Source organism: Chiloscyllium plagiosum, unplaced genomic scaffold (assembly GCF_037043375.1).
Source record: "Chiloscyllium plagiosum isolate Xiang-an unplaced genomic scaffold, Cpla_swu_hap1 HiC_scaffold_45, whole genome shotgun sequence".
Lineage (NCBI taxonomy): Eukaryota > Metazoa > Chordata > Chondrichthyes > Orectolobiformes > Hemiscylliidae > Chiloscyllium > Chiloscyllium plagiosum.
In genome coordinates, this window is record NW_028270183.1 from 9,272,651 (window position 1) to 9,289,571 (window position 16,921).

General features: G+C 44.9%; 1 protein-coding gene across 1 annotated transcript; it reads left to right on the forward strand.

The window, feature by feature from the left end:
• The first annotated feature begins 1,198 nt into the window (after nucleotides 1–1,198).
• On the forward strand, nucleotides 1,199–13,059 carry LOC122552373 (microfibril-associated glycoprotein 4-like). Its single transcript, XM_043695123.2, has 4 exons — nucleotides 1,199–1,240; nucleotides 3,632–3,728; nucleotides 9,432–9,614; nucleotides 11,864–13,059. The coding sequence occupies exons 1-4, from the start codon at nucleotides 1,214–1,216 to the stop codon at nucleotides 12,124–12,126; spliced, it is 570 nt and encodes a 189-aa protein (XP_043551058.2). The 5' UTR covers nucleotides 1,199–1,213; the 3' UTR covers nucleotides 12,127–13,059.
• Nucleotides 13,060–16,921: the final 3,862 nt, after the last annotated feature.

Here is a 16,921-nt window from a genome sequence, read left to right on the forward strand (position 1 = left end):
GTATGTCTGTGGGTGTGTGTGTGGATGTATGTGGGGTGTGTGTGTCTATATATGTGTGTGTGTATGTGTGTGCATGTGTGTCTGTCTGTATGTCTGTCTGTATGTCTGTGTGTGTGTGTGTTAGTGTGGGTGTGTGTATGTGTGTGTTTGTGTCTGTGAGTGTGTGTATGTCTGTAGGTGTATGTGTGTACGTGAGTGTGTGTGGGTGTTTGTGTTTGTGTCTGTGGGTGTGTGTGTGTGTGTATGTGTGTATGTCTGTCTGTGTCTGACTGTCTGTGGGTGTGTGTGTTTGTGTGTCTGTGTGTGTGTCTGTCTGTCTGTGGGTGCGTGTGTCTGTGTCTGTGTGTGTTGGTGTGGGTGTGTGTGTGGGTGTATGTGTGTGTAGGTGTGTGTATGTGTGTGTCTGTGTCTGTAGGGATGTGTGTGTCTGTGTCTGTCTGTCTGTCTGTGGGTGGGTGTGCCTCTGTCTGTGTGTATGTTTGTGTGTCTGTCTGTGTGTGTTGGCGTGTGTGTGTTGGTTTGTGTGTGTGTATGTGTATGTGTGTGTTTGTGTCTGTGAGTGTGTGTATGTCTGTAGGTGTATGTGTGTACGTGAGTGTGTGTGTGTGGCTGTGTGTGTGTGTGTGGGGTGTTTGTGTATGTGTGTGTGGGTGTGTGTGTGTGTGTGTGTGCATATGTGTGTGTGTGTGTTTGTGTCTGTGGGTGTGTGTGTGTGTGTCTGTGTGTGTGTGTGTGTGTGTGTGTGTGTATAGTTGGAAATGCACACTGTACACCGTCTGTTACTGTCCTGCTGTGAACACAAGATCCATTTCACCGGGAGCTAACCAACTGCTCCAATTCTGATCCACCCTTTCCTAAATATAGGCATCAAAACTGCACACAGGATTCCAGGGGCAGCCTCACCAACACTCCATACAGCTGTAACAACGGTTAAACTCCAAATCCCAAGCAATAAAGCCCAATACTCCCAGAACACCCATGCGTGGATGTAACTGCATAAGAGGGGCAGGCAGTCAGGCTGAATGAGCCCCTTCAGTTGCCTGTCTACATTTCCAAATTCTGTCCACAGTCAATTCTTTCCACTTTCTGATTGCTCACAGGGATTAGAGCAAGAACAGATTGTGCAGATGTTTATCGAGAAGGATTTCACACAAGTGGAGTTTACCAGATCTACCCTTCTGGGCCTTCCATTCCGCTGAATGTTTACTGTGACATGGAGAGCGATGGTGGAGGATGGACTGTAAGTTGCCTTTCCTTTCCATAATATTCCTTCCACCTGAAAGTCAACTTGGATGCGACATTGTCCATTTTCATTAACTGGCCGTTGTCCCATTTGCAAGTTTATGTAGTGAGGGTTGACTCTCCCAGATGCATGTGCAAGGACTTGGACTACTGTTATTATCATTGTCCCTGGTTACGGTTGCACAAGAGGTCACATTGACTGTCCGTCCTGATTTCCTTATTGCAGTCAATGACCACTTTCACCTCCTCCCACACCATTTGAGAAAGACATTTTACCTTGACTCAGTTTTACTCCAGCAATGGACCAGTAAGAGCAGCATGAAAAAGTGGGGACGCGAGCAGGAATGTTACCAATACTGCTTCCCCATTGCAACCCATCCCCTAAATCTCTCAGCTCTTCCATCTTGCATCCTTTGCTCTTGTACAGTATCTCCCTGTCCCCTCCCAGACCCCTGCTCACTCAGTTCTCCCTGAGGGACTGTGACCATTTTCAATGTTGGGGGATCACAGTGGGAAAAGGTTTGGGAAGCACTGGGATGTTTGAAATTATCCACCAGTATCAAATGCCTGTCCTTAGTTGCTCCAAAAAACACTGACTGCCATTTCAGAGTCAACCACATAACTGTGGGTCTGGAGTCTCGTATAGACCCAGACCAGGTGAGGATGGCAGATCTCCTTCCCTGAAGAGCATTGGTGAACCAGATGGATTTTTTAATGACAATTTAGAGTGGTTTTGACAAGAAAAAAAATCAAAGAACTGCGGATGGAAATCAGAAACAAAATCTGAAATTGCTGGGAAAGCTCAGCATGTTTGGCACCACTCTGTGGAGAGAAAGCAGAGTTAACATATTGGGTCCAGAGACCCTGCTCCAGGATTGAGAACGGTCATACGGTCACCACTGGCTAGATTTTTAAGGCCAGGTTTTGGCTGAGCTCTTTCAAATTCAATGCTAGTGCAAGATTCAGAATTACCTGTCTGGTCTGCGCAACCATAATCCAAAATATCTTGATGGATGCAATGCTCATTCTGTGAAATATGTTTTTGTTCTAAGTTGTGCCCGCACTGTTAGACGTGCTGAATTAAAATTATGGCTCTGAAAGCTAAAATTGTTATAGGGAAACATTTTGAGAACAATTATGGATTGGGACCTGGGCTTGGATCAGATAAAGGCAACAAATAGCCTGGAAGGTTTGTAGGAAGATGCAATTCTCCTGATGTATCTTTGAAGTGTCAGTGCAAGAATGTTATCAAGGAACACCCAAACCAGTCATTATCACATTGGTGTTTGCAGGATCACAGGATTCCTCTTGAATGGAAGCAGGACATTCGGCCCATCGAGTCCACACTGACTCTATGAAGAGCATCCTGCCCAGACCCAGCCCCCCTCCCCTATCCCTGCATTTCCCATGGCTAACCCACCTAGCATGCACATCCCTACATACTACAAGCAATTTAGCACGGCCAATCCACCCTAACCCGGAGGAATCCACACAGACACAGGGTGAATGTGCAAACTCCACACAGACTGTTACCTGAGGCTGGAATCGAACCCAGTTCCCTGGCGCTGTGAGGCAGCATTGCTAACCACTGAGCCACTGTACACAATTGGCCACTGCTTCATTTTAGTGTGGGTATATCTGTACTTCAGATAAGCTCAGCTCAGACCTCAACATTTATTTGAACTGCGTGTGGCATGGTGTCTCAGTGTGTGTCTCCCTGATCCCCCTGTCCATGGACATTTATCCATTCCTTTTGTCTGCCCAACACTCTCTCTCTCTCTCTCTCTCTCTCTCGGTTACATCTCCACCTATCGTTTACTTCTCCCCCTCCCCTCACCCCACCTTCAACACCTTTTCTCAGCTACAATCAGTTCTGAAGAAATGTTAATTCTGTTTCTGTCTCCACAGATATTGCTGGACCTGCTGAATTTCTCCGGCATTTTCTGTTTTTGTTGCCGTTCCCCCCTGTCACTCTGGATCAAACCCTCTGCCACTAAACTGGTGAATATCCCTATTGGTCCTGGTCATGCTGGGGGAGATATCCGACTAGCTTGTAACTTCCCCAGTGCTGCACTAATGCTGGCACAGTGGCTCAGTGGTTAGCACTGCTGCCTCGCAGCGCCAGGGACCCAGGTTCAATTCCAGCCTCGGGTGACTGTCTGTGTGGAGTTTGCACATTCTCCCCGTGTCTGTGTGGGTTTCCCCCAGGTGCTCTGGTTTCCTCCCACAGTCCAAGGATGTGCAGGTTAGGTTAGACTTGAACACATGGCTCTGGATCATTAGTACCAGATCATCAACAACAGTACCACGACCACACAGTGTCTTTCTCGCACATGTGCTTCCTCTTTCTGACAAAGCATTTTCACTCCACTTTCTTATATTTACAAAGGTATTTCAGAGAAGGATCAACGGCTCTGTTGACTTCTACAGAGGATGGGACGATTATAAACGGGGCTTTGGGTCTGCAGATGGTGAATATTGGCTGGGTGAGTAGGGCTGTGCACACGCCCATTATTGTTGGCTTTCATAGAATCATACAGCCAGGAGGCCATTTGGCACATCGTGCCAATGTTAGCTCTTTGAAAGAAGTATTCATTGATTCCCAACCTCCCTCACCATAACCCTTCAGCTTTTCAAGTATTTCTTCTGAAAATCTATTAAAATTTTAATAATTCTATTAAATCTCCCTGATCAGGCATATTCCTGATCACAATAACTCATTGTGTCAAAATAACTCTCCAAATCTTGATCTGGGTGTGCGGTCCCCGGATTACTGAAGGTGACAGTGCAGGTAGATAAGGGACTAAACAAGGCCTATGGCATGTTTGCCTTCATTGGAAGGGACATTGAGTATAAGGACAGGCAAGTTATGCTACAGCTTAATAGAACTTTAGTTAGGCATACATCTATCAGTTCCCCTTACAATAATAGGGACATATAAGATAATCAGAGGGTTAGCTAGGGTGGACAGGGAGAGCCTTATTCCAAGTATGGTGATGGCAAGCACGAGGGGACATAGCTTTAAATTGAGGGGTGATAGATATAGGACGGATGTCAGAGGTAGTTTCTTTACTCAGAGAGTAGTAAGGGTATGGAATGCTTTGCCTGCAACGGTAGTAGACTCGCCAACTTTAAGTACATTTAAGTCGTCATTGGACAAGCGTATGGACGTACATGGAATAGTGTAGGTTAGATGGGCTTCAGATTGGTATGACAGGTCAGCGCAACATCGAGGGCCGAAGGGCCTGTACTGCGCTGTAATGTTCTATGTTCTATGATCATAGAACATCCCCTATTAGCAAGTTTTGAGAAGATTTGTAGCTCAGGTTGAGGTTCTGGATGTAGATTTGCTCTGTATATGTGATTTTCCTCTGCTCTGCGTAGTTCCTCTGTGGTGCAGTGTGTGTTGGCTCGTTGAAATAATGTTCTAATGCAGCTTCGTTTGTGGAGAGACTTTAATTGTATTATGGATCCGGAAATAGATAGGATTCCCAAGAGTACTGCAGGAGTATCTCCCAGATCTAGACAATTGGTGGATCTGAACAAAGAATTAGGATTAGTAGATGTATGGAGATGTCTTCATCCACAGGGCAGAGACTTTTCTTTTTACTCCAATCCACATAAATGCCATACCAGAATTGATATGTTTTTTGCCCCCTCGATTTTTTTAAATTGCATATCATCCTGTAAAATAGGTAGTATAGCAATTTCCGACCACGCTGCTGTATATATGGAAACCAAGGCGAGGAACAATGGGACATCCCCTCGGCATTGGCGTATGGACACCTTCCTAATGAAAGACAGTAAATTTGTAAAGTACTTCTCTCAAGAATTTAAAACTTTTTTAGAAATTAATTTAGGTACGGCTAGCAACCCGTCAATGATGTGGGAGACCATCAAAGCTTACGCGCAAGGTTTGATCATCTCCTACTCAGCGACCCAGAAACAATTAAAGGCAGAACAACAGCATCTGCTTGAAGCTCGCTTAAAAGCAGCTGAAACTGCATACGCTGATAGACCTTCTATTATTAAATTGCAAAGGATTACGGCCCTTAGGACAGCTCTAAATACTACGCTTACTCAAATGGCTAAGAGGGAAATATTATTTGCAAAACAAAGGTTATATGAATTTGGCGACAAACCGGGTAGATACTTAGCATTTCTTGCAAAGACAAAAAAGGCCCCTCAAACTATCAAGTCAATCAAGGAAAGTACGGGTATTTTGACATGATCATAAAAAGATTAATGCAATCTTTAGAAAATTTTATTCTGATTTATATAAATCGCAGGATTGTGAAGATAGGACTAGGAGGATGGAATCATTTTTAAAAAAATTTGACCTTTCCGGGCCTAACTCCGGAACAGGTATTGGTCTTAAATGCTCCCCTAACAGTCCAAGAAATACTTGACGCAATCAGGCAACTTCAGAGCGGTAAGGCACTGGGCCCAGATGGTTTTCAAGCTGAATTCTATAAAGAATTTACAGAAATATTGGCTGGTCCACTTATGGATAAGTATAACTATGCATATAGTCAGGGCTGTCTCCCGCCTTCGCAAAAAGAGGCAAATATCTCTCTTATCCTTAAAAAAGGAAAGGATCCAGAAGATTGTACGTCATACAGACCAATATCCTTGCTAAATGTAGATTTTAAAATCCTTTCTAAAACGTTAGCATTGAGACTAGAAAGGGTACTGCCACATATCATAAAGGAGGATCAGACGGGGTTTATTAAGGGCCGTAGATCATCCGATAATATTAGAAGGGTTTTGAATATGATTCAAGCTTGTCATCAGGGAAAGATACCAGGAGTAGTAGTTTCATTAGACGCGGAAAAGGCATTTGATAGGGTTGAATGGTCATATTTGTTTTACACATTGGAAAGGTTTGGCATTGGAAAGGTGTTTACCAAATGGGTCTCAACATTGTATAGTGATCCCAAAGCAGTTGTGGTTACCAATGGATTAGGTTCGGATAGTTTCAGTGTGGGTAGGGGCTGCCGTCAGGGATGTCCCCTCTCGCCATTGTTATTTATGCTAATAATTGAACCACTAGCAGAAACTATACGGGCTGATCCTAATATAACAGCCCTGAGGATTGGTACAGGTAAACATAAAATTACCCTTTATGCAGATGATGTTTTTCTATTCCTCAGTAATCCTCTGATGTCCACACCTCGCCTAATCCAAGTTATTAATACATTTAGCGCATTCTCAGGCTATAAAATTAATTTCTCAAAATCGGAGGCTATGCCAATGGGTGGCCTTGTTATGATACCCCACTTAGTGGACGGATCCCATTTTCCCTTTCGTTGGTCCCTGGAGGGTTTCTTATATTTAGACATTTTTATTACCCCAGTATTTGGTCAGTTATACAAGGCTAACTTTGTGCATTTACTGGAAAGGATAAGGCAGGACCTCCAGCGGTAGGGAGACCTTCCAGTTTCCTGGCTGGGTAGAATAGCACTAATTAAAATGAATGTCCTGCCCCGTCTCCTATACCCTATGAGAATGCTTCCGGTGATGCTGCCGAGGCTGGCACTACGTAAATTATATGGCTGGCTGGGTTCCTTTATCTGGAATCATAGACAGCCCCTCATTAAGCTGAAGAAGCTACAGCTTCCACAGGCAAGGGGAGGATTGGACTTCCCAGATTTTAGGAAATATCAGTTAAGTTCCTTATTAAGTTACATAGCTGATTGGGTCTTGTCTGACCCACAATCAATCTGGCTGGACATTGAAGCTTCTCAAGTAAAATGCCCATTTATTAACCTTTTATTTTCAGACAAGAGGAAAATCATTACGGATCACTGTAAAAACCCTATAATACTAAACACAATTAAAGCTTGGAATATAATACGGCAAAATGAGGGCAACTCACATAAAACATCCCCCTATGCGCCGATAGTGGGAGCATGGGGATTCCAACCGGGGTTTACTGATGCCACTTTTAAACTCTGGAGATCCAGGGGTATCTCATGTCTAGGGGACCTATTTGAAGATGGGGTCCTGATGTCTTTTGAACAGCTGCGTCAGAAATTCGGATTACCTAATGGAGACCTCTTTCGATACTTCCAAATTCGAGACTATATATAGAAGAAGACTATGTTATTAGATAGTCTTTATAAATCAGATAGAGAATGTAGAGTACAACGACCAATGGAGGTATCCTCCATCAGTACTATTTATCATTTACTACATGATGAAGTATCGGGAGATATGGACAATCTGCTTAAAACATGGGATCAGGATTTGGGACTAGAAATCTCTATAGAAACGTGGAATAACATTTGGGAAAACGCCAGAAGAATCACCATCTGTTACAGAACTCAGGCTATCCAGCTGAAGATACTTCATAGGGCCCATATAGCACCGGATCGATTGGCAAAATTTAAGGCAGGGGCATCCCCAATGTGTCCCAAATATAAAATAGAGGTGGGTACTCTTGTACATTGCCTATGGACCTGTCATAAGATCCGTAGATACTGGACTAAAGTAGCAAGTGCCCTGACAGAAATTTTAGGAGCGGAATTTAAAGTGGACCCCGTATCTCTCCTTTTGGGCTTTTCGAACTTTCCCTCCCTGGACATGTACGGGAAGAGACTATTTTCTATTCTCTCTTTCTGTGCAAGGAAAAATATTTTGGTGAACTGGGTGGCTGAGGGCCCCCCTGGATTTTCAAATTGGCACAGATTAATTATGGAATGTATTCCCCTTGACTTCCTTATAAATATGGTGCACCGAAAGACCGAATTATTTTATAAAATATGGCAGCCCTTCTTGAATTATATGAATACAGATATTTCGGCTATCCTAACAAGGGCTTTTATTTAATTGAGATTACGAACCTGGCTGGTCTGGGGCCCCTTGGGAGAGGAATCCTGCACGAATACGGGTTTTGTTACATTTGATGTTAACACATTCCGAGCGTGTATCTCACTATCCAATTTCTGTGTTATCCGTTGTTTTTTTTTCTTTCTCTTATTTGAATAATGTAAGAGACTTAAATATGCACTCTGGTTAGTTGTAGGTTAGATTAGTAGTTAGTTGAGTTTTGTTTTTTTTTCTCGGTATTTTTCTTTTGTTAAATTTTGGTTATTATATATTTAAGATTTAATTGTATATCAATGTTTGTACTTGAGAGTTTTGTTTATTTTTGTAAACTTGTAAAAATGTTAAATTTCTAATAAAAATATCTATATATAAAAAAAAAATAGGACCTTGGGCAGTGCTGTAGGACAGAGAGACCTAGGGATTCTGGGACATAATTCTTTGATGTTTGCATCACATAGGGACATTATGGTTAAGGAAGTGCCTTCATTGCTCAGACTTCTGAGCTGCGGAATTGGGACATCACATGGGGGTTATCAGTCCTTGGTGTGCTATAACACTCCAGCAAATCACAGCAGAAACTGGAAGAACAACATCTCATCTTCAGACCAGGCACTTTACAACCTCCTGGACTTGATATCAAGTTCAAGCACCTTACACATTGTGAACCTCACTCCTATTCCTTTGGCTTTATTTGTTATGGACTCTATCACCATGTCCTTTCCTCACGCTCGCGCCACCCCCCCCCCCCCCCCCACCGTGCACTGTCTGTTCTTTCCAATCTGGCAGTTTATGAGTAGATTACTTTAGATCCCCTACAGGCCCTTTGGCCCAACAAGTCCACACCGACCCTCCAGAGAGTAACCCAACCAGACCCATTCCCCTACCTTTATTCCTGAATAATGCAACTAATCTACACATCCCTAAACACTACGGGCAACTTAACATGGCCAATTCACCCTAACCTGTACATCTTTGGATTGTGGGAGGAAACCAGAGCACCTCGAGGAAACCCATGTAGACATGGGGAGAATTTGCAAACTCCATACAGACAGTCGCCCGAGGTGGGAATCAAACCCGGGTCCCTGGTGCTGTGAGGCAGCAGTGCTAACCACTGAGCCACCATGCTGTCCATTTTAGACACACCATTGTACCTAAGTCATTAATGATAGCAGTGTAGCTGGTGTGAGCTTTAATAAAACACTCTAGACATTATTAGAACAGGGAACAAGATCAGGGACATTAGGCTGGAATTCTTGGCAAATAATGGCATCTGAAGGACAATTCTCCACCACTAAGTGAGTTATCCAGCCCTGTTCTCTCACCTGGCAACAATTCTCTCTTTTATCTACTTCCTGTAGGGCTGCAGAACATACATGCATTAGCCACCAGGAGGAAGTATGAGCTGAGGATCGACTTGGAAGACTTTGAGAACAAAACTGTGTACGCAAAGTACGAGCACTTTGCTCTGTCCCCCAGTGCCATTAACGCAGAGGAAGATGGATACAGGCTCCAGGTGCTGGGCTTCATTGATGGAGGAGCAGGTATTTTCTCTCCCAGGGCGACACTTTAGGCCTGGTCGTGTTCTCTCTCACTGGGTGTCAGCCGCAGCTCAGTGGGTAGTGTCTCGGTGTGGGACAGTGTATTGACTGTAACGAGGTCAGCAGGTGGACCTCAAAGAATCTGAGTTCCCTGATTGGGGCTGTTAATCTGGTCCAATCAGGGAGCCCTGGCTGACAGATACAAACAGGAGGGTCAGAGGTTCTGCTCACTCTGAGACCTGGCTCTGAAGGGACAGGATCAGTGTCAAGGCCTCTCCATGTGTATATAAAGAGTGAGGGGATACCGGCCTTTGTGGAGTTATTTCAGGTTGCCTCCTCAGATCAGCTCTGGCCAGATGTCAAAGTCTTTCTTCAAATAGTATTTATTAACACGGTACGCAGAGTGATCTGTCAGTGGCTACAGTTCCAACCTTCTATAGAGTCCGTCACATGACCCCTCCCGAGCTCACCATTTCACAACGGTGTACCCCAAAGGCTCATCTGCATATCCCTTAAACCCCACCTCCTACAGGCAGTATAGTCACTCCAAGTCTGAAGGCCTTGGGTTCAAATCCCACGCTAGAGCCTTAACACAAACATGAGGACACTTGGGGACTGGACGGAGGTAGCACTACCCTGTCAGATGCATGTAAAATATCCCTCAGAATTACCACAACGATAAAGGAAAGGTGTTCTCCCTGGCCAATGTGATTGTGCAGCATATAGTGTTACTTGCGGGAGCTTGCTCCCAGTTAGCTGCTGTTTCCCACACTTGAGTAGCAACTGTACTCCACAGACAGAAAGGCCGGGGACATTGTGAAAGGTGCTATGTGAATGCAAGTTTGTTCTTTAGTTTTATGTTAAACAGCTTTGAACATCCTCCACTGGTGTTGAGCTTGCAATTGGTCAGGGTTGGAGGATTTGAGCTATAGGGAGAGGCTGAACAGGCTGGGGCTGTTTTCCCTGGAGCGCCGGATGCTGAGGGGTGACCTTTTAGTGGTTTACAAAATTATGAGGGGCATGGATAGGATAAATAGACAAACTCTTTTTCCTGGGGTTGTGGAGTCCAGAACTAGAGGGCATAGGTTTAGGGTGAGAGGGGAAAGATATAAAAGAGACCTAAAAAGAGCAACTTTTTCACACAGAGGGTGGTACGTGTATGGAATGAGCTGCCAGAGGAAGTGGTGGAGGCTGGTACAATTACAACATTTAAAAGGCATTTGGATGGGTATATGAATAGGAAGGGTTTGGAGGGATATAGGTTGGGTGCTGGCAGGTGGGACTAGATTGGGTTGGGATATCTGGTTGGCATGGACGGGTTGGACTGAAGGGTCTGTTTCTATGCTGTACATCTCTATGACTCTATAACACTCCATCACCACATCCAAACTTGAAGGCTCTTTCTCTGAGGGATATAAATTTCCCGAGATCAACTCTGCAGATCCTCAAAGAGCGGAAACCTCATCCATGCAGTTCACAGGGGACTGCTGACCTGTGGTCTCTGCTGGAAGTTGCAGCTGTAAAACAGCAAGTGAGGAGAGTCATCTCGCACAGAAACAGATCCTTCAACCCAACCAGTCCATGCCGACCATAATCCCAAACTAAACTAGTCCCACCTGCCTGCTCCTGGCCCAGATCCCTCCAAACAATTCTTACTCATGTCCTTATCTAAGTGTCTTTTAAACATTGTAACTGTACTTGCATCATTTCCTGTGATGTACATTCCACATACAAACCACTCTCTGTGTAAAGAATTTGCCCCTCTTGTCTTTTTTAAAGCTTTCTGTTCTCACCTTAAAAGTAGTCCTGAAATTCCCCAACCTAGACAAGACACCTGCCACTCACTTATCAATACCCCTCATTATTTTCCAAACTCTATCAGTCCACTTCGCAATCCCCTAAGTTCCAGTGAAAAAAGTCCCAGCCTATCCAGCCTCTCCTCATAACTCAAGCCCTCGGTTCCAGGCAACATCCTGGTAAATCTCTTCTGAGACCTCTCTAAGCTTAATGATATTCTTCCTGCAACCGGGAAAACAGAACTGGACATAGTACTCCAGAAAAGGCTCACTGTGGTGCACCTTGTAGTTGAACGGCCAGTTGATTTGGAGGCTGGGGTCCAATAGCAGAAGGTCTGCGGGGAACGGGAGCCTTCCCATGAGGGGGCAGCAGGCTAAATCAATCTCGCATCTGGATTAAAGTGAGCTCTTTCCCTTTGCCATTAACCAGTCTGCCTGGGCTGTGATTTATTGCAGGTGACTCACTTGCCTACCATAACGGACTCATGTTCAGCACGTTTGACAGAAATCACCGGGCTCCCCTGAACTGTGCACAGAAATGCTGTGGAGCGTTTTGGTACAAGTCTTGCCACACAGCAAACCTCAATGGTCTTTACTTAAAAGGACCACATTCCTTCTATGCCAATGGGATCCACTGGGCCACATGGACCGGGTATTACTATTCCCTCAGAGCTACAGCAATGAAAATGCGACCAAACTCTTTGCCGTTTCCTGGTTAGGAGGTGCAGCTGCAGTTCCTGGCCCTGTGTTTATGAACCATATTCGCTGTGTTTACAATTCTCTTTCAATCCATGCTCCACTCTCTAGTTCAGCTCAAAACAATCCATGCTGCAGTACCCGTGTTTGCCTCCCCAGCGTATTAGCGGCGCTATCGAGCTCATTATTGGACCAGCTCACTGGTGCCATCCTCTGACTCTGGTTGGTACTGCAGCATATTGAGAAGTTTTTAAAAAAAACTTTAATTGTTTCATGCAATGGTCGTAGAACATAGAACATTATAGCGCAGTACAGGCCCTTCAGCGACCTGTGGAACCAATCTGAAGCCCATCTAACCTACACTACTCCGTTCTCTTCCATATGCCTATCCAATGACCATTTAAATGCTTTAAAGTTAGCGAGTCCACTACTGTTGCAGACAGTGCATCCACACCCCTGCTACTCTCTGAGTAGTAAAGAAACTACCTCTGACATCTGTCCTATATCTATCACCTCTCAATTTAAAGCTATGACCCTTCGTGCTAGCCATCACCATCTGAGGAGAAAAGCTCTCACTGAACACATTATCTAACCCTCTGATTATGTCTCAATTAGCAATGGGTGGCACGGTGGCTCAGTGGTTAACACTGCTGCCTCACAGCGCCAGGGATCCAGGTTCAATTCCAGCCTCGGGTGACTGTCTGTGTGGAGTTTGCACATTCTCCCCGTGTCTGCGTGGGTTTCCTCCGGGTGCTCTGGTTTCCTCCCACAATCCAAAAATGTGCAGGTCAGGTGGATTGGCCATGCAAAATTGCCTGTAGTGTTAGGTGCATTAGTCAGGGGTAAATGTAGGGGAATGGGTCTGGGTAGGTTGCTCTTCAGAGGGTCGGCGTGGACTTATTGGGCTGAAGGGCCTGTTTCCACACTGTAGGGAATCTAATCTAACAAAAAAGTTGCCTCTCAACCTTCTTTTCTCTAATGAAAACAGCCTCAAGTCCCTCAGCCTTTCCTCCTAACACCTCCACTCCATACCAGGCAACATCCTCGTGAATCTCCTCTGAACACTTTCTAAAGCTTCCACATCCTTTCTATAATGCAGTGACCAGAACTATACACAATATTCTAAATGTGGCCGCACCAGAGTTTTGTACAGCTGCAACATGATCTCATGGCTCCAAAACTCAATCCCTCTCCCAATAAACGCTAACATGCCTTCTTAACAACCCTATCAACCTGGGTGACAACTTTCAAGGATCTGTGTACCTGGACACCGAGATCTCTCTGCTCTACACAACCAAGAATCTTACCATTAGCCCAGTATTCTGCATTCCTGTTACTCCTTCCAAAGTGGATCACCTCATACTTGTCTGCATTAAATTGCATTTGCCACCTCTCAGCCCAGTTCTGCAGCTTATCTATGTCTCTCTGTAACTTTCAACATCCTTCGGCACTATCCACACCTCTGCCAACCTTAGTGTCATCTGCAAATTTACGATCCTATCCTTCTATGCCCTCATCCAGGTCATTTATATAAATGACAAACAAAAGTGGACCTAAAACAGATCCTTGAAGTACCCCACTAGGAACTGAACTCCAGGATGACTATTTCCCATCTACCATCGCCTTCTGTCTTCTTTCAGCTATCCAAATCCTGATCCACACCGCTAAATCACCCTCAATCAGATGCCTCCATATTTTGTGCAATAGCCTACCATGGGGAAACTTATCAAACACCTTACTGAAATCCACATACACCATATCAACTGCTTTTCCCTCATCCACCTGTTTGGTCACCTTCTCAAAGAGCTCAATAAGGTTAGTGAATCCAAATATTTTTTTTTATCCATCTCTTGTAAATAATGCTTACTTTGTGTGCAGTCATGTGGTATTTTTCTCTTCCTGATTCAACAATGCAAACTGATCCTTGACACGAAAGCAGAAATTACTGCAAAAGCTCAGTAGATCAGGCAGCATCCATGGAGAGAGAAAGCAGAATTAACGTTTAGGTCCAGTGACCCTTCCTCAGAACTGGGGAGGATCCCTCCGGATCACTCAGTGAACCTTTGAGGTGTGGCGACTGTGGCACTGGCTGACGTCAATGGGTGCACAGCAAGATCCCACAACAGCAACGTGATGGGGATTGGATAATGTGTCCTAACGATATTGGTTGAGTGTTGCAAGTTGGAGAAAGTGACGACTGCAGATGCTGGTGATCAGAGTCAAAAACGTGTGGGGCTGGAAAAGCACAGCCGGCCAGGCAGCATCCAAGGAGCAGGAGAATTGACATTTCGGGCATTAGCTCTTCATTGGGAATGTGGTGAGGAATTCCTGATGAAGACTTTGTGCTCGAAACGTCGACTCTCCAGCTCTTTGGATGCTGCCTGACCGGCTGTGCTTTTACAACCCCACACGTTTTGACTGAGTGTTGCAAGTTGTTTGGTACAGTGAAGAGAGTGTACCTCTTCTTTTCTGGAATACTGCCGAGGTCTTAAACTTTTCCCTGTAAGGGCAGATGATGTCTCTCTGTCAGAAGGCAGTGTTTCTGACAATACTGCACTCCCTGTGCTGCAGGGTCAGCCTGGGTTACTTTGGTTGGGGGGGGGGGGGGAACGCAGTTCAAACCATCTATCTGCTAACTCAGGGTTAAAGTGCAGGCACGTGGCAAAAGCTGACTGTTAAAGCAGAGTAACAGGGACTTACCAGAGTGGTCACCTATCTGAGTCCTCTCCTTCGGGACAGGCTGACATATCCTTTTCAATAACTAAATGCTAATTAACACAAAGTCACAATCTTCTGTGTTGTTGCCTTGGGCCAGGTTAAATGAGGTTCCCTGTCTGGGTGCTTTATATTTTTTTCTGTCTGACATTACCAATGTTCGCTGCACACCCCAGCGAATTGAGTGACCTGCTCGCCCATTTCAGAGGACAGTCAGGGTCCACCCCGTGTAAAAGGAGTTCATCCGCACATTTTTCATTGAGGGAGAGGTCTTGGGGACTGCCAACTGCTACAGTCCACATGGCAACACCCTGACCAATCAGAGTCCAGCCTGAGGTTAATCAGCTAGCAAAGATTGACAGTTAACTGCTGTATCTCTGTGCCAATAACGATCTGATTAATAAGCTCCCTCCTGCTATAAAAATTGGTGTTCCCTTTTCAGGTTTAGTTTCTTGTGTGTCAGTCCAGATGAGTGCAGGATGAATTGCTTCAACTTCACATCTCTCTTTAACAACGTAAAGATGGTTGCAATTTCAATTCACATCATCTTCACAGGCCCCATCCCAATGTATTTCCAACTCCCTGTCCTGTTCTAACTAGTCTCTCATTGTCCAGGGTGAAGAGGAATTGAGTTCATTCTAAACACTACAGCCCGCACCTTGGTAAAGACTCACATACCTAAACACGTGTGTCCCCAGAATGTTTTGTTGCTGCCAGAAAGGTGATCCAATGTTGGATTTGAAACGATGAGTTGGCACTGTTAATCCTGGAATTTTTGCAACCTTGAACCACATGATGATCTTAAATCACAGACTTCTAATGATTTCAAAATTGGCCAAACTGAAATGTACAGCATGGAAACAGACCCTTTGGTCCAACTCGTCCATGCTGACCAGATATCCTAAATTAATCTAGACCCATTTGCTAGCAAAAAGGCCCAGATCCCTCTAAACCCTTCCTATTCATACACCCATCCAGATGCCTTTTAATTGTTGCAATTGTACCAGCCTCCACCATTTCCTCTGGCAGCTCATTCCATACACGTACCACCCTCTGACTGAAAACATTATCCCTCAGGTCCCTTTTAAATCTTTCCCCTCTCATCCTAAGCCTATGCCCTCTAGTTTGGATTCCCCCACCCCAGGGGAAGGACCTTGCCTATTTAACCTATCCATGCCCCTCATGGTTTTATAAATCTCTAAAAGGTCACCCCTCAGCCTCTGAGTCAGTGTCACTTTCCGAGGACAGACAATTGATTTGAATTATTTTTTATCACATGTATTTATTGCCATCTTAAAGCAAAGAAACCAGAAACACAGAACATAAAGCCAGAAAAATAAAACAGTAGAGATCACCTTCGAGTCTGATCTCAGTAACGTTAGGTGCTCTTGGGAACAGCTCCTGCTCTGACGGACCTGGAGCCCTGGCTCAGTCTGCGGGTCTGGCCTGGGGGATTAAGTTTGGGGCCTGCTCCTCACTCGCCGGGAGACCTCGAGCTGGGGTGGTCTCCGTCCTGGCATTGCTTCTGCTGGACCTCTCCTCCTTCAACATTTACTTGGCCTCCCTGCACCATCTTCGTCTGCCTTTCCGCACGGGGACCGCTCTCACCGACGCCGCGTGTTTCGAACAAAGCGGTCAGCTTGCCATTGGTAGTTGTTCGATTGAAGGGCTATTAGCATCTGGTCGGAAATCAGGGCGGGTATTACCGACCAAGTAACCAAGTAGAGGAGCAAGATGGGGATCCCCGGGGCCTTTCCTTACAACGTTGCTTATGTTGTGCTGTGGTAGCAATACATGGAGAGAGCCATATATGAGACAGCCGTTGGCATTGTCATGGGGCCAAGAGGTTTAATGCATTGGATTTTGGCTCCAGTTTCTGTACAGTCGTGGGTTCAAATCCCACCATTGCAATATTTACTGATGGGACTTCTTGTTATTTCGAATGTATTTCTTAAAAGTCCCATGTGGGTCAGAGCAAATAAAGATGGAGGATTTATTTCCTTAAAAGCGATTGATGAACGAGCTGAGCATTTTTTTACTATCAATAATGGTTGTCATGGTCACCATGACTGATACCAGATTCATATTTTGGAATTATTGATT